Here is an 18,425-nt window from a genome sequence, read left to right on the forward strand (position 1 = left end):
AAAAATGAAAACCTTCAGATTTGTAGAGAAATTTGGATATTTACACTTTTAAATTTTCACCATTTCCTAAAAAGGCGCAATTTAAAAGTTACAAATATTTGTTATTAACTCAATACAGGTCAAGCTTTTATATTGAGTATGAATTTTGGAAAATTTGCTTTTTTAATCTGCCAATAATGGTTTTAGTGTGTTTTTTGCAAATATATTGGTTTGATAAACATTTACGCAAGCCCCTTCTGTTTATTCAACTGATCATGTGCTTTCAGAAAATATATGGTTTGGGTGTCTTTTACAAACTCTGAAAGCTTTAAGTGAAAAATAAAAAAGCAAAGGAAAAAAAAAAAAAATCACAAAAATGGTCTGGCCACCTGAGTGTACAAAATGGAGTACAGGGCCTGGCAGCAAAAGGGTTAAGGTCAGCTTGTAAGTTGGAGACACCCTGTAAGGACTTTATTCCACTGCAAAGCTTGGTGTCATCCGCAAACACTGAAATGGTCATTTTAATCCCAGACCCTATATCATTTATAACTATATTAAAAATATATTATAAAGTAAGGGTCCCAACACTGAACCTTGGGGTACACCACTGATAACCTTAGAACATTCAGAGTAAGAATCATTAACCACTTCCCAACCGGCTCACAAACATATATGGTGGCAGGTTGGCTCTCCTGCATGAATCACTGTATATGTATGGCGGCTCCTTTAAGAGCCATAGCAGGCGATCGCGGGGTCGAGAGCCAGAACAGCGATTTGTGTGTGTAAACACATAAATCCCTGTTTTGACAGGGGAGGAGAGACAGATCATGTGTTCCTACTAAGTAGAAACAGCGATCTGGCTCCTCCTCTAGTCAGTCTCATGCCCTTACAGTTAGAAACACACCTAGGGAACACACTTGACCCCTTGATCGCCCCCTAGTGTTAACCCCTTCCCTGCCAGTGACATTTATACAGTAATCAGTGCATTTTTATAGCACTAATCGCTGTATAAATGTCAGTGGTCCCAAAAAAGTTTAAAAGTGTCCGATCTGTCAGCTGCAATGTTGCAGTCCCGCTAAAAATTGCAGATCGCCACCATTACTAGTAAAAAAAAAAAAAAAAAATATATATGTAAATAAAAATGCCATAGATCTATTCCCTATTTTGTAGACGCTATAACTTTTGCACAAACCAATCAATATATGCTTACTGCGATTTTTTTTTTACCAAAAATATGAAGAAGAATACACATTGTTCTAAACTGATGAAGAAATTCGTTTTTTAAATTTTTTTGGATATTTATTATAGTAAAAAGTAAAAAAGTTAGGTTTTTTTTTTTTTAATTGTCGCTCTTTTTTTGTTTATTGAGCAAAAAATAAAAACCGCAGAGGTGATCAAATACCACCAAAAGAAAGCTTTATTTGTGGGAAAAGGACGTCAATTTTGTTTGGGTACAACGTCGCACGGCCGCGCAATTGTCAGTTAAAGCGACGCAGTGCCGTATTGCAAAAAATGGCCTTGTCATTAGGGGGGCAAATCCTTCCGGGGCTGAAGTGGTTAACCACGACTCTCTGATATCTGTCTTTTAGCCAGTTTTCTATCCATTTACAAACTGATATTTCCAAGCCTGTAGACTTTACCTTACACATTAGCCGTCCAGGTATACCACGTCCACAGCCACCCCCCTGTCCAAGGTTTTACTTCCCTCCTCATAAAAATAAATCAGGTTTGTTTGACAACTTCTGTCTTTCACAAAACCAACTCTCCAGTATCTTCCAGACTATAGAAGTTAAACTAACAGGTCTATAGTTACTTGGTAAAGACTTTGATCCCTTTTTAAATATAGGCACCACATTGACCTTACAATAATCCAGTGGTACTATTCAAGTCATTAAAGTGTCCCTAACAATGGCTTTGAAATTACAGAGCTCAATACTTTTAGGATCCGTGGGTGGATGCCATCTGGTCCAGGTGCTTTATTCACCTTCATTCTGTCTAAATATTTCTGGACCATCTCACTTTTGAGTCATAGTGGATCATTTGGGGCTGTGTCAATACCATCCCCATTATGAACATGAGCTCAACCATGCTCCTGTATACACAGAGCTGAAGAAAGTATTTAACCACTTACAGACCAGAAGATCTTCCCTCTTAATGACCAGGCCATTTATTGCAATACGGCACTGCGTCGCCTTAACTGACAATTACACGTCGTGCGACGCTGTACCCAAAAAAAATGTACGTCCTTTTTTTCCCACAAATAGAGCTTTCGTTTGGTGGTAGTTAAACACCTCTGCAGTTTTTATTTTTTGCGCTACGAACAAAAAAAAGAGCGACAATTAAAAAAAAAACAAAACAAAAAAAAAAATATTTTTTACTTTTTGCTATTATAAATATGCCAAAAAATGTGTAAAAAAACAAATTTCTTCATCAGTTTAGGCAAATATATATTCTTTGGTTATAGTGTCTAGAAAACGGGATATATTTTATGGAATTTTTACTATTTTTTTTTTTTTACTAGGAATGGCAAAGATCTGCGATTTTTAGCGGGACTGCAACATTGCGGCGGACAGATCGAACACTTTTGACACTTTTTTGGGACCATTGACATTTATACAACAATCAGTGCTATAAAAATGCACTGATTACTGTGTAAATGTCACTGGCAGGGAAGGGGTTAACACTAGAGGTCGATCAAGGGGTTAAATGTGTCCTAGGGAGGTGTTTGTAACTGTGGGGGGATGGGACTGACTGGAGGAGGTTAGAGATAGCAGTTCCTAATCACTAGGAACAGCACATCTCTTTCCTCCAGTCAGAATGGGGATCTGTCTGTTTACATTGACAGATCCCTGTTCTGGCTCTCTTTTCAGAGAGGTGCCAGGTGGCTGGCGGAAATCGCGGCCGCTGGCCACATGTATCGGGTAACCCACCGCACATGCCTGCTATAGCTCTTAAAAGAGCTGACGTACAGCTCTGGCGATTCGCGGGAAGGAGCAGACCTGCCACAGTATAATGACGGTGGCTGGTCGGCAAGTGGTTAAAAAAATTTGCCTTCTCTTTGTCCTCAGTCACTCACTCCAGATTATTTTGTAAAGTGCCTACATGCTCAGACCTGACCTTTGTACTATTCATATATTTGAAGAATTTTTTGGTTTGTCCTATCTTTTGCAATCTGTTGTATGCTTTAAAATTTTTGCGGCATTAATTTCCTTTTTACATATTCTGTTATATTATTTGTAACAATTAAACGATGATAGTGTTCCTTTATTTTTATATTTTTTTAAAGCTCTTTTTCTATTATTTATAGCTTTTTAAACTTTGGCCACGAGCCACACAGGTTTTATTTTTTAGCCTTTAACCACTTCAATACCGGGCTAATTCTGACATTTCTCTCCTACATGTAAAAATCATCATTTTTTTGCTAGAAAATTACATAGAACCCCCAAACATTATATGTTTTTTTAGCAAAGACCCTAGAGAATACAATGGCGGTTGTTGCAACTTTTTATCTCACACAGTATTTGCGCAGGAATTTTTCGAACGCGTTTTTTTTGGGAAAAAAACTGTTTTGTGTTTTAAAAAAAAACAAAACAGTAAAATTAGCCCAATGTTTTTGCATTTTGTGAAAGATGAAGTTACGCCGAGTAAATAGATACCTAACATGTCACGCTTCAAAATTGCACACGCTCGTGGAATGGCGCTAATGTTCGGTACTTAAAAATCCCCATAGGCGACGTTTGAAATTTTTTTACTGGTTACATGTTTTGAGTTACAGAGGAGGTCTAGGGCCAAAATTATTGCTCTCGCTCCAACGTTCGTGGCGATACCTCACATGTATAGTTTGAACACCGTTTTCATATGTGGGCGGGACTTACGTATGCGTTCGCTACTGCGTGCGAGCACACGGGGACAGCGGCGCTTTAAAAAAATTTTTTTTTTTTATTGTTAATTATATTTTATTTTTTTTATTTTGACACTTTTTTGAAAAAAAAAAAAAAATTGATCACTTTTATTCCTATTACAAGGAATGTAAACATCCCTTGTAATAGAAATATGACATGTCAGGTGCTCTTAATAGTGAGATATGGGGTCAATAAGACCCCATATCTCACCACTAGGCTGGGAAGCCTGAAATAAAAAAATAAAAATAAAACGATCGCACCTTCCCAGCCGAAGCGGCGCCGTTTTTTTGAATGGTGAGGCCGGGCGTGACGTTATAACATCGCGCCCGGCCTCCGACGATCATAGAGACTCCGGAAATCTCTATGATGTACAAGCACCGGAGGGCGGCGGGAGACGTCCCCTCTCGCCTCCCATAGGAACGATCAAGCGGCGGAACGGCCGCTATGATCGTTCCTATGGTGTAGAGATTCGCCGGCTGAAACCGGCAATATCTGAATGATGTCTGTAACTACAGGCATCATTCAGATATACCCGCCCAAAGCACAGGATGTCATATGACGTCCGTGGGCTGGAAGTGGTTAAACTTATTGCCCATGGGAATATACTTTGCAGTGAGTTGACACACAGTCAACTCACTGCATACATTTCAATAAAGCCGCGGGAGAGGAGGAGAAGCGGCTGTCAGCTGCTTTATTGAAATGTATACAGGGAGATCGGTGATTGTAACTCCTCCCCAGCGCCGCACCGATCACCCCTGACTGTCCAGGTATCAAATCAAGCATTGGAGAATTTGCCCGAGTACAAAGTACTCGGGCAAATGCTCGGTATCGGGACAATCCTAGTAATAATCTCTGAATGGTTTGAGATTACCAGATCCAGCAGAGAATCATTAATAGTCAGTGCCTCTATGAACTGAACCATAAAATTGTCTTGTAGTAGGTTTATACATTTTTGCCCTTAAACTGTTCCTGCAGTGCAATTACTTCAATCAATTTCTGGGGTAGTTAAAATCTCCCATTATTCTCACTAGGGCTGCAACTAATAATTATTTTCAGAATCGATTAGCTGGCCGGATACAGTTTCAATTAATCGGTTAATAACCTTAAAAAAAAGTGTGGTGTATAATTTAGTTAATATGTAAAGTTTTAAAAAAAGGCAATTTATTCTTAAATATCTCGATGCAGTGGTAAATATAAATAACCAACTATATGGTTAGAGAGCAAAATATCTAATCCACTCTGAGAATAACAGACAGAAGAGATATACTATTAGAGGAGATATACTGTATATACTAGTAGAAGAGATATACTGTATATACTATTAGAAGAGATTTCATGTATATACTATTAGAAGAGATATACTGTATAAACTATTAGAGGAGAGATATACTGTATATACTATTAAAGGGTGAATCTGGTAATTATCAGACTCAGAGATCAAATTTTTTTATTTAAAAAAAAAAAAAATGTCTTCCTTCAAAAAAAAAAAAATTTCATTTTTCTAATCGTTAGTGGGGTCAAATCGACGTTTATTTTCAACCACAGTGACCGTAAAATTTGGAAATGGAAAACTTCTTGGTCAAAGGAATTTTCAGACAGTGTATGTGGTTTTCGTTCAGAAATGACATTAATTTTAATAACAAAATGTTAAAAACAAGTGAAAATTTCAAACAACATTCTTTCATTCAGCGAATGTACAAAGATTTTTCGTCTGAAAATTGATCCGTGTGGCCAGCATAAGGCTCAGTACACACCTATGTAGTTTGCTTTTGATCTGTTTCTGCAGTGCTTTTTGCTGTGTATTTTGATTTTTGCGCACGTGCTTTTGCTGCAATTTGCATTTTTGCTATTTTTTTTGGCCAATTTGTTTTGTTGTTGGGCAGGTTAAAAAACACAATTGTTGCAAAAACGCATTACATGCCTTTCTGCAGCTTCTCCACTGAAGTATATTGAACAAAAAAGCATCAAATTGCATTAAAAAAAGTCCCTGAACGTTTCCAAATACGCAGCAGCTGAAAAAAGCATAGATGTGAACGTGTCCCATAGGAAACCATGTAAATGAACTGTAGTGAGTTTCTGCAAAAAGCACCAAAAAACACATAGGTGTGAACCAGGTCTAAGACGTTTAGTAACATAATGGGGTTACGAAAAAAAAAACTAAAATTAGCTCTTTATAGTACAAAAAAAGCAGATAATCACTACTGTAAGGGGTTAATTTTTTACTGTAGAACTGTGAAAGTAATATTTACAGTAGCAATTATTTGCTCTTTTTGTACTATAAAGGGCTAATTTTAGTTTTTTTTAACCCCATTATGTTACTGGCTGATTAATTGATTATGAAAATAGTAATCGATTAATTTCATAATCGATTTTTTGTCAATTAATTTATTAGCTGTTTCAGCCCGAATTCTCACTGTCCCAGCCCTTGCAGCTCTTTCTATATGTGCAAGGAGATGAGTCTCCACCTCCTCATTAACACTGGGGGGCGGGTCTATAACAAACTCCAGTGATTAACTTTGTAGTATGCACACCCATGTGCAGTTCCACCCAAAATGCTTCAGCCTCATCACACTCCCCATCAACTGGGTCCTCTTTCACACAGATGCCACCACCCCTCCGTTTTATCCTGTCTTTGCAAAAGGGAGCATAGCCAGGAATATTAATAGCCCAGTCATGTGAAGAATGAAGCCAAGATTCTGCAATACCAATTAAATCAGTTCTCTTCATGCACCAAAGTTTCCAATTCACCTATTTTGCTTGGCAGACTTCTGACATTGGTGAACAAAAACTTGAATTCATGGTTACATTTTACACATTTTTTTTATTTTAGTACAAATAGTACCATTTCCAATGGTTGTTTGTAACATGGGAACCTGCTTATCACCTGGCATAACCCTCCCCCCCATCTTTCCCTATTCCACCCACCAATAGGGAGTGACACTTCTGACCTGTCTACCTAATGGTTTATGGTTGCTTAGCATTTTGTTTCCAGTGTCCCCTTAACAGTCTTGGTGACCAGAACCCACCTGGCTCACCCAAATATGTCAAGATCTGACCATTACTATAGCTACCTAAATCAGTGGGCAAAAAAAAAAAAAATCTACCTAGCTCAGCTGTCCACAAATAATTAGAATTTCATCTGTCAGATCGGGTAGGATTTCACACTCCAGAGCAGCTGGTGAATATTGTGGACTTAAAAGATCAAATTCATATTTGAAAGTGTGTGTCCCGCACACGCATAGTAGTTCTCCCCTCACCCTATCAACTCACCATTCATTTGTACCTTGCAGGACTTCTATTTCTGTAACCGCCTTCCGGACAGCGGGTTCCTCCTGCAAACAACACAAACAGTCAGTAAATATAAACAAGGAAAATGCTGAACAGCCCACTGATCTGCCAATCCCTCACCCGAATCCTGACCCAGTCTTTAGTTGGAAGCCCAAACAGTCGATTCTTTTCACTTTCCTTTAAGAGATCACCCTGTGACAAGAGAGGACAAAAAATAAACACGGTTACATAAAATGATATCGAATGCAAATGGTTAACAGAACAGTGACAAAACAGAAAGCAATGCAAAATTTACTTACATATTTTCACTATGCGCAGTAAAAAAAGAATCTTTAATAAAAAATAAAGTGAAATGTATGATTCTCTATACACCATGGAGTGCGATACAAAACCTTTTCCTTTCTGCTGCAACCGGGTTTCTGGGAAATATGCAGCAATTCTAGAATTTACCTGATGAATCTTTTAAAAAGAACCAATCGCCAAAGGGCTTATGCAAAATAAAGAAAAAAAAATCATGCGGTATATCTTTGCAACAAATACACATTTCTCCATGTACATGTATTGCAGGAATGTACTGAATTGGGGGTTTTATTTCCATACACTGTGCGCTGGCTACAGATATTAGAAGGAAGCCAACCATCTAAACTGAAGATCTTTCTACAAACATGCAAGAATGAATTAAAGAGCAAGTTCACCTTTAGCAACATTCCCCCTAGAAAAAATCCTATGCAATTTGATATCTTTTGAATAATACATACCAGCGCTCCTCCTGTTGCACATGCAGCTGTGGGGGGGCTCTCCACGAAAGCCGCTGGCCCTTTGATTCACCTCTGTCCTGCTTTTTGTAGGATGGGCGGGACACTTCAATTTTGCAACCCGCAGTGGTTGCTCAAACTGCGCATGTGCACAGTAAGCTCTCGCTCTTAGAGAAGGAGAGAACAGTCTGAATGGCTCAGAACGTTCACTACTATCTGAGCTCAGCCAGGGCAGCTAGAGAAGGACAGAGGTCGCTGCACTCGCACCCAGTTTATGTCCCAGCGGTCCAAATGGCCTCAACAATTTTTTTTCTCCTATTAATTAGGGAATTCTATTATTTGATGCTGTTATGCACACTTAGCAGCAAAATCAGGTATTTGTGAAAGCAGTACTGTTAAGCTGGCGATAGATGGATAGAATTTCAAACAAAACGTCTTAGAAAAAGTCTAAAGAAAATAAGAAATGCCTAAAGAAAATTTGTACATATTGAATGTTGTTCAAAAGATTGTGTTTTGCGTTCATCATTTGATTTTGGGATAAATCACATATAATGTTAGAAATCTGTTTGAGATAAGGTTTTCCATCCTGCGCATTTATTTTTTCTGGCCACTAATCGAAAACAAAACTTTCTTAGAACATTCTTTTCCTACGCATTTTTGTGGAACATTCTACCTATCTATGGCCATCTTTAGACCTTAAAGATAAGTTCCAGCTGTTTCTGTGTTTATTAAAAGTTAGCAGCTACAAAAAGTGTAGCTACTGACCGTTAATAAACACACACTCACCTGTCCCATGATCCAGCAATGCGGCCACCCGAACCCTCGATTCTCCCCCTCAGTTCTCTCCAGCATCACAATTGTGGGCACCCGGCTGTGAAGGGTCGACAGCTGGGGGCGCACTGCGCATGCGTGAGTCGCGCTGTGCCTCCTCAATGACCGGGCAATCTTCTGGGACCTGCGACGTGTCCCAGAAGACCGACATGCCAAATGTGGCATAGAAGGGGGTGTGGAGTCTTTTTAAAGCGGAAGTTCCACTTTTGGGTGGATCTCCGCTTTAAGAGGCCTCAACAAGCCTCTCACACAAATTTCAGGTGGAATAATAAGATTTGGACTTACCTCTAAAATTCTTTCCTTGGAGTACTGTACATGACACAAGATCTTTAGTCTTAGTGCCGGTTCACACAGGGGCGACTTGTCAGGCGACCTAGTCGCCTGACAAGTCGCCTCCCGTTCTGTGCTACGGAACCGTTCTAATAGGAGCGACGCAAGTCGCTCCGACTTAGAAAAAGGTTCCTGTACTACTTTGGGGGCGACTTGCATAGACTTCTATGCAGAAGTCGTTTTGCAAGTCGCCTCGGAAGTAGTTTGCAGGTCGCCTCGCTGAGGCGACCTGCAAGTCGTGCCGCCCCTGTGTGAACCGGGGCTTAGTCATGGATTATATGCAGCCTCCTTCAAGCAACTGGACACCCACGATGCTCCAGGGACATCACCTATATAACCCCCTACCACTTTCGGCAAGCCTCAGTTTTATAGCAAGCAATAGAGAGATAAAAAAAAAAAAAAAAAAAAGGAAGGGGGGGGAACCTGTGTCCTGTACTGTACTCCAAGAAAAGGATTAGCATTCAAATACCCAATTTTGATAATTGTACACAGGATCTCAGTCTTAACCATAGAATGTCTAAAAGCAATCCATCTGAGATATGGGCAACACAGTAAATAAACTACTCAAATCAAGGCAGGAACATTGGACTGGAGGCAGTGGTCAGGGCAACCAGTACTAGGGCCAATTGGAGAGAGATCCAAAAAGGACATACCCTCAAAGGGATCTTCAGGGACTGAGCTCCACTGCAGATGGACCACAACCCTGGACCTGTATAGCACCCTGCGGCTACCTCAATGATATGCACTACATGCCGAGGTCAGCACCCACGCAGGATCCAGAATACAATGCAACGTTACAGGCACGACAACATCTTCTTCCAGGCATGGTCTGGTCCCATCCCCCAAAGCTTATCCAAAAAGTTACCCTATCAGGAAAGCTGCAGAGATGGAGGAGTTAAAGCGGCCATACTGTAGCCAAGAATATTAATAGAAGATTCTTGAGGGAAAAAAAAAAAAAAAGGTAAGCGGCTCTCAGTAGACAGAAGACATCCATCACCCAAGGGCATAGGTCCGTCACCCAAGGGCAGTGTCCCATTGCAACTAGATGCCTTTTTTCATTGCTTTACTTAGAGAAAGATTAAAATTGATTGGTGGACATTTGCTATGACTTCCCTTTAACATATTAGTTACTTTTAGGTAACACTATAACTACATTTTACATGCAAGTAATGTAAGTACTAGTATTTGACTCGGTATCAGATTCTTGTAATGTCTTGAAAAACAGCACTTGAGACTGGAAGAAAGAGGGAAAGCACTAGAAGCCAAGCATGTGAGCTGCATGCACCGGTGCAGACAAGGAACATGCTGCAGCAGAGGGAATTTAGATCACCAGGGTGGCTGTGGTGTCTGGCAGGCTGCATAAATCTCAGAGCTTAATAGATGTAAATACAAATCCTTCTTTCCAATGCCATTACACAAATGATTACAACCTGTGTAAAGTGAATGCCCCCTTTGCCTCTATAAGAACCCTATGCTTGAATCTAGGAGTTAAAAAATGCCAAATGTGCACTTCAAACTAATTGCAGGAAAGGCTCTTGTGCATACCTTTGTCCTCTGTTTCTGAAGACCCCCTTCTCCCCAAACCAAGGAGCGAGCACTCCATATATTAATCCTAATTTGGGCTTTCACAAGGAGCCTTGTTTAGTTCAAAGCAAGTAGCATATACTAACCCCTTAATGATCTCTTGGCATCCCATATAGCACAACACATGTCACAGTGACTAACAAAGTGGAGCATGCATTCTATTGTGGGACTCAGAGGTGTGCTAGAGTTCTGGTTTGAGGCTTTCATTGAAGAGAATATACAAAGTATATCCTGTACATACAATACACGCAGGGTGTTGACTGGCATTACCTGTGCTGAATAGGCCAAGTTAGAGAAAACTGGAGGCTGCCACAATGCCACCCAATATTTTGGAAGTGCTAGTTTCCTACCATGTTTATCCTAGTGCTTCAATAATTTTGTCCATTACCTGGAACAAACATGCAAATAAGAAAGCCTAATTTGGGGTCAATCCACTAACGTATACCGCATGCGATAAGGGCATCATATTACTCATTTGCATAAATTATCGCATGCGGTAAATGAAGTCCAATTCATAACAAAAAGTATATATAACGATTATGCGGTATTTACTGGGAAAAAAAAAGTGCCGATAAATATCGCTTTAAAAACTGCTAAGTCCAATTCACAAACAGACCAGAGAGTAAAAAAGCATGCAATATTTACCACCAGGGTCTTGCTGGCGGCATCACATGTGATAATTGTCAAAAAACAGCGTGGGGGTTGAGGGGACCCCACGCTGTATTTTGCCAAATAGCTGGTTGCCAAGGAGTGGGCCGGGAAGCCGGCTGCCTCGTCCTTAACAAACCTGCTGACAGCTGAGCGTAAAAAAAAAGCCGACAATTAAAAATGATGAAAAAAAAAAAAACGCCAAAACTTTAACTTTAACGTTTTTTTTAAAGTATGCTTTAAAATGTGGACAACTTTCAGGGAAAGATGGCAAACGGGCTATTTATAAAAAAAAAAATAAATAATAATAATAAAAAAAACACTACTAAAGTAACAAACTCATCGTGCCACAGAGAGCAGAAAAGCCACTTATAAAAACTTCTGGTGTGTTTAAGCTGAGCAGATAATAAAAAGGACCTTCTTCCAGAGCAACAAACCGGGCTGTGCATCCCCAGATACGCATTTCTGGCAAGTGCTAAGCACTCCCTAGTGCAAAACATTGATAAAGGACAGGCGTTCAGTGAAGTGTTGATTTGGCATTGGGCTGTACTACAAGATAACAATATGATCTCTCCCTTTGAACACTCTTGCAATCTGTAGCACTTATAAGAGGCTTCACTTAGTAAAAGAAGGGAGCTCTCACCTGCTCAGCTCGGGGTGGCCCCTGGTGATGTCGTGCTGACTCTTTGATGGATTCACACATACTGGGGGTTAGCGTTTCACAGGAGGAGGACAGAGAGCTCCCAGGGCTGTTAGCCTAATGATATACAGCACAGCAGTCAAGCAGGGGCCAAGCCAAGGGGTCAGGCACAGGAAAGAATATGCAGGAGGCTCTAATGCAATAGAAAGGTGATTGTGTTGTGCTTAGCAACTGGATTCAAGCATTCGAATCTGTAGCAGAATTTTGGAAATCAAAAGCAGCTATATATAGATTGCAACACCAATGATATTCGCCAACAAGCCCAGCTATGCTTGGGGAACACAGACAGACCTATACTAAACAAACAGTCTAAATCTAAAAAGGCCCCAATGTGGAAATGAAAATTGCTTGCGTGTAGCAGCCAATCAGTGTTTAGAACGAAGCTAGAACTTCAGTGCAAACTTTGCTAAAGATGAAACCTGTTGTAAGAAAATTGGAGGCTGCATTGCTGGCATTTGCAGTCATGTTGGCCCTCTTGCTGCAAAACGGAGTCACTGACCAGAAGAGTTACTCAGATAAGGATTTCTCACACCACTCTGATTTTAATCTGCATACCGTACTTGTTTTGGGTGAGTGACTCAGTGTTAAAGCCAGCGGGTGACCAAACAGACAGGCAACTAGTCTCCGAGTCCACACTGGGGGGGATTCACTACAACTTCCTGTCTTGTCACTGATACAGCAATAAACATTTGGTAATCTAAACTTGGGAAAAAGTCACACGCTTCTATTGGGAATGTGGGTAATAGGGACACTTATTTACAAGTACTCGTCCACGAATGCTAGAACTACTAACTATATATAAATGTGAAAGCGGTAAAAAAAAGCATTAAAAGCAAATAGGCCGATTTAGAGAGGCCGCTGCAGGCATGAAAGAAAGCTTTAAGCCATTCCAGGAAATCAAGCATATTTTAAAGAGAACCTGTGATAACTGGGGGATATGTTAGAATGTATAGATTGGTTCTTCAAATGGTTAAATTTGTGCGAGCCTCCTCTATGAAAGATGTACATTTGCCTCTTATTTACACTTAACCACTTTAAAGAGGAATCCAAAGCTAAATGTCAGATTTGAGAGCTCCACCCACTTTGCACTGACAACCAATGTCCTGTCAGCCGTCTGACTAAAAGCACATAAAACATTTCATGTCCCACTACCTACAGTACTGTGCAAAGGTTTTAGCCAGGTGTGAAGAATGCTTTCAAAAATATATAATTTTAATGGTTTATTTTTATCAATTTACAAAATGCAGAGTGAGTGACCAGAAGAAAAATCAAAATCAATATTTGGTGTGAGTACCCTTTGTCTTTAAACCAGCATAAATTCTTACACTTGTAGAAAGTCAGGGATTTCACAGGATTAGAGACAAGTGTATAATTAACCAATTATACCAAGCAGATCATTAGACCATCAATTTCATATATATGTTAAAACACAGTCATTAACAGAAACACCTGTGTAGGGGGCTTAAAAAGTGGGTGAGGAACAGCCAAACTCTGCTACTAAGGTGAGGTTATGTAAGACAGTTTCGTGTCACAGGTCATACACCATGGCAAGATTGAACACTGAACTGCAACAGAAAGGTCCCTCCCATGAAAAGATTTCAAAGCAGACTGGGGTTTCCAGATGTGCTATTCAAGCTCTTTTGAAGAAGCACAGAGAAACAAACAAAGCTGAAGACCGTAGATGCAGTGGTCAACCAAGGAAACTTAATGCAGCAGATCATGCTTGCTTCCCTTTGATATCGGCAGATGTCCAGCAGTGCCATTTGCCCAGAACTGGTGAAAACCAGTGGGACTCAGAGACAAATGTCTACCATATGGTGATGTCTGTCCAGAAATGGTCTGCATGGAAGAATTGTAGCCAATACCTCCAGTGCAGAAACAAGGCTAAGCGACCCAAGTATGCACCAAACATAGGAACTGGGGTGCAGAAAAATGGCAGCAGGTGCTTGAAACTGATGAGTCAACATTTGAAATATTTGGCTGTGGCAGGAGGAAGTTTATTTATGAAGGGCTAGAGAGCATTAAAAAAATGAGTGTCTGGACCGTATTGATCGGCGTAAAACATGCACCACTTTAAGAGGGAAGTTTCAGAAGAAAAAAAAAACTTAAATTTTAAAATAAGGGTCAGTGCTCTGTAGTGTCACCGGTGCCCATCAATGCAGCCTGCTCTATGCCCATCTGCAGCCTTTAACATGCCCATTATTGCATCCTGTTTAGTGCCCATCTACAGCCTCTAGCAGGCTGTGTGTAATGCAGCTCGTCACTTCCTTCCACTCCGAGGCAGCAGAGATCGGCATATAACAGGCACACACGATTTCCCCCTGATTTTCAGGGGGAAAAGTGTGTGTTATACGCCAATAAATACGGTACTTATCCATCATGCCATACCATCAGGGTGGCATGTGATTGGCCCCAAATATATTCTGCAGTAGAACAACAACCCCAAACATACTGCCAAGGTCATTAAGAATTATCTTCAGAGTAAAGTACAAGGAGTCCTGGAAGTGATGGTTTGGCCCCCACAGAGCCCTGATCTCATCATCATCGAGTCTGTCTGGGATTACATGAAGAGACAGAAGGATTTGAAGCAGCCTACGTTCAGAGATGATCTGCGGTTAGATCTCCAAGATGTTTGGAACAACTTACCTGCCAACTTCCTTCAAAAACTGTGTGCAAGTGTACCAAGAAGAATTGATGCTAGTTTGAAAATTTTGATTTGATTTGGATTTCTCTTCTGTTCACTTTTTTTTAATGATTTTCTTAATTGATAAAGATAAACTATTCTATGTCTGAAAGCATTTTTCATTTACAGCATTTTTCACACCTGCTTAAAACAGTGTATGTGCACACCAAGTACCAAATACCTAAGCTCTGGAGTGGTGTTGATACAGCTATGCAGACTCAGGAGCTTGAGGTCAGACAACTGACTGAGCAGCAACAATCAGACCTTAGCTGTCAAATTAAGTAAAACCAAATAAATGGGGAAATATAAATCTTTCATAAGTCTGTGCAATTACAATAATTTAGGAATGAACATTCAGATTCTTGTCACAACATGAATGGTCCTTTTTAAAATAAAATTTATAGCAACCAATCATATCCTAGTTGACATTATTCATGTGAAAGGTGCAGGATTATATATAATAAAAGATGAACATACAGTTGGAGGCAAACCTCTTGCATTTCATTTTTGAAACTTTGCCGTTGATGTCTGCATGCCATATGAAGGCCACCTCCAAAAATCTCCATGAATTGTGGTTTCCCTAATGTCACTTTCCTAGTGTTTAGATACAGTGCCTTGAAAAAGTATTCATACTCCTTGAAATTTTCCACATTTTGTCATGTTACAACCAAAAACCTAAATGTATTTTATATGATAGATCAACACAAAGTGGCACATAATTGTGAAGTGGAAGGAAAATGATAAATGGTTTTACATTTTTTTTTTACAAATAAATATCTGAAAAGTGTTGCTTGCATTTGTATACAGCCCTCTTTACTCGGATACCCCTAACTACAATCTAGTGGAACCAATTTCCTTCAGAAGTTACCTAATTACTAAATAGAGTCCACCTGTGTGTAATTTAATCTCAGTATAAACACAGCTGTTCTGTGAAACCCTCAGAGGTTTGTTAGAGAACCTTAGTGAACAAACAGCATCATGAAGGCCAAAGTAACACACCAGATAGGTCAGGGATAAAAGTTGTAGAGAAGTTTAAAGCAGGGTTAGGTTTTAAAAAAATATCCCAAGCTTTGAACATCTCATGGAGCACTGTTCAATCCATCATCCAAAAATGGAAAGAGTATGGCACAACTGCAATCCTACCAAGATATGGTCATCCACCTAAATTGACAGGCCGGGCAAAGAGAGCATTAATCAGAGAAGCAGCCAAGAGGCCCATGGTAACTCTGGAGGAGCTTCAGAGATCCACAGCTCAGATAGGAGAATCTGTCCACAGGACAACTATTAGTCGTGCACTCCACAAATCTGGCCTTTATGGAAGAGTGGTAAGAAGAAAGCCATTGTTGAAAGAAAGCCATAGGAAGTCCAGTTTGCAAGAAGCCATGTGGGGGACACAACAAACATGTGGAAGATGGTGCTCTGGTCAGATGAACCAAAATTAAATGTTTTGGCCTTAAACCAAAAACGCTATGTGTGGCAGAAAACTAACACTGCACATCACCCTGAACACAACATCCCCACCGTGAAATATGGTGGTGGCAGCATCATGTTGTGGGGATGATTTTCTTCAGCGGGGACAGGGAAGCTGGTCAAAGTTGATGGGAAGATGGATGGAGCCAAATACAGGGCAATCCTAGAAGAAAACCTGTTGGAGTCTGCAAAAGACGAGACTGGGGCGGAGGTTCACCTTCCAGCAGGACGACGACCCTAAACATACAGCCAGAGTTACAAAGGAATGGTTTAGATCAAAGCATATTAAAGCGGGGTTCCACACAAATTTTGAACAATATCTGTATGTATTCTCTTCCTTGCCTAGATGCTGACATGCCATTTAAAAAAATTTAAATCGCCGTAATTACCTTTTATTTTTCTATTCTTCTTTGCACTTCCTGGTTCTCCTCCCGTGGGAGTAGGCGTGTTTCTAGCCTCTCCCAGACTCCTGGGAGCTAGTCTCAGGCTTCCCAGGATGCCACTGAGCATGTGCGGGAATGAGCGGTGAATGCTGGGAGCACAGCATTCACCACATCCAGGAAATAAATGCTTGTAGGCTTCAAATGCCCACAATGAAGATGGAAACCGCCTGCAGTGAATAATATAAGTTATTCTTTCCGACGAAATCTGACATAGGCAGACATATTACACACAATATGTGAGTATGTAATGCTGAGAAGAAAAGTTTGTGAATGAACTCAAAAAAAAAAAAAAACGATAGATAGGTGGACCCCCGCTTTAATGTGTTAGAATCGCCCAGTCAAAGTCCAGACCTAAATCCAATTGAGAATCTGTGGCAAGACTTGAAAATTGCTGTTCACAGATGCTCTCCATCCAATCTGTCAGAGCTTGAGCTATTTTGCAAAGAATGGGCAAAATATTCACTCTAAATGTTCAAAGCAGGTAGAGACATCCCCAAAAAAGACTTGCAACTGTAATTGCAGAGAAAGGTGGTTCTAGAGAATATTGACTCAGGGGGGCTGACTTTTTGTTGGTCTATCACTTTGTGTTGGTCTATCACATACAACCCCAATAACAACCCCACATACAACCCCAATAAAATACAATTCCGTTTTTGGCTGTAACATGACAAAATGTGGAAAATTTCAAGGGGTATGAATACTTTATCAAGGCACTCTACACATCTTTCAGACATCTTCCCTCTCACATCACCCCTCTCTTTATTCACAGAGAATTGTCATGAAGGAAGCATCTCAGAAGTGAATGTATGTCACCCTAGTGAAAGGACACCTTACCTCCATGCTTATGTAGACATCAGCGGCATTTACACAGTAAGGTTAATGGGGGAGGGGGTTTGGGATAGGTTCACACCTTTGCGTCTGCATTTTCCTGCTTTTTTGATGCATGATTTAACGAGCACTGATGTGCCTTTTTAGTGTGTTTTCATGTGTACGGTTTCTTTTGGACATGTAGTACTGGTTGCTAGGGGATGGGAGCTTTTTGTCATATGCAAAAATGAATGTTATATGCAACTTCATGCTCTGCCATTGAAGTCTAATATGCCAAAAACACACCTGTACTATTTTTCCCCCAAATACAGCAGTGCAGAGGTGTGAATGGGCTTTATAGAAAAGAATAGCAATCCACATGTGCCTTAAATCTAAGAGGTGCAAACAAGGCCTTAGTACCTCTTCAAAGACTATCTTCTGAGCAATCTGAGGACAGACTGATTCCTCCATAGCAGTTCCGTCAGTTGTCGCAATTTGTTCATCCCTAGATGTCACCTCAGCCAGCTGCTTTTTAGCTGCTTCAAGTTGAACTTGCAGAGAATCCCGTTGATTTGTCAGTCTTTGTACAAGGATTTTGGCCTCGTTGAACTTGTATGTAACGAATGCCCTCTCTCTCCTCTGCGTAGTCTGAAACTCAACCATCTCGCTGTGACTTTTCCGCAACATTGCATTACTCTGTTCCAAGGCAACTGGGGGAGAAAAAAAAGAAACTAATCAGAACATTTAAAAGGAAAATATATAGTGTATTTTTGTCATGTTTACTGTAAAGCAAATTTTTTATGCAACTTACAGGTTTTCTTTCATGTGCTTGTTCTTCCCTTATTATATATGTTATTTATAGAAATGTTGTTGATTAACCACTGGGGGATGCAAGCAGTCAATTTGCAATTACTCAGATTTCCTGGTCAATGAGACTCACTTTGTCCATCCAGGCCAATGTGAATATGGCTGTGTAAAGCCCATCCCCTTAACTACCCTATGGTT

At 40.2% G+C, this 18,425-nt stretch overlaps 1 protein-coding gene across 3 annotated transcripts in view; it reads right to left on the reverse strand.

Moving 5' to 3' along the window:
- Positions 1-18,425, reverse strand: part of IKBKG (inhibitor of nuclear factor kappa B kinase regulatory subunit gamma) — a 107,976-nt gene that overhangs the window by 22,086 nt on the left and 67,465 nt on the right. Inside the window, exons 4-7 of one of the 3 annotated variants that reach the window (XM_073600391.1) lie at positions 17,841-18,130; positions 11,961-12,074; positions 7,302-7,361; positions 7,152-7,213 (exon numbers count right to left, since the gene is read on the reverse strand). In XM_073600391.1, the coding sequence (XP_073456492.1) occupies positions 7,152-7,213; positions 7,302-7,361; positions 11,961-12,074; positions 17,841-18,130 (526 nt within the window). Of the gene's footprint in view, positions 1-7,151; positions 7,214-7,289; positions 7,362-11,960; positions 12,075-17,840; positions 18,131-18,425 lie in introns of all 3 variants that reach the window. The other 2 variants (XM_073600390.1, XM_073600392.1) reach the window with 2 other exon arrangements.

This window comes from Aquarana catesbeiana, linkage group LG09, assembly GCF_042186555.1.
Source record: "Aquarana catesbeiana isolate 2022-GZ linkage group LG09, ASM4218655v1, whole genome shotgun sequence".
Taxonomy (NCBI): Eukaryota; Metazoa; Chordata; class Amphibia; order Anura; family Ranidae; genus Aquarana; species Aquarana catesbeiana.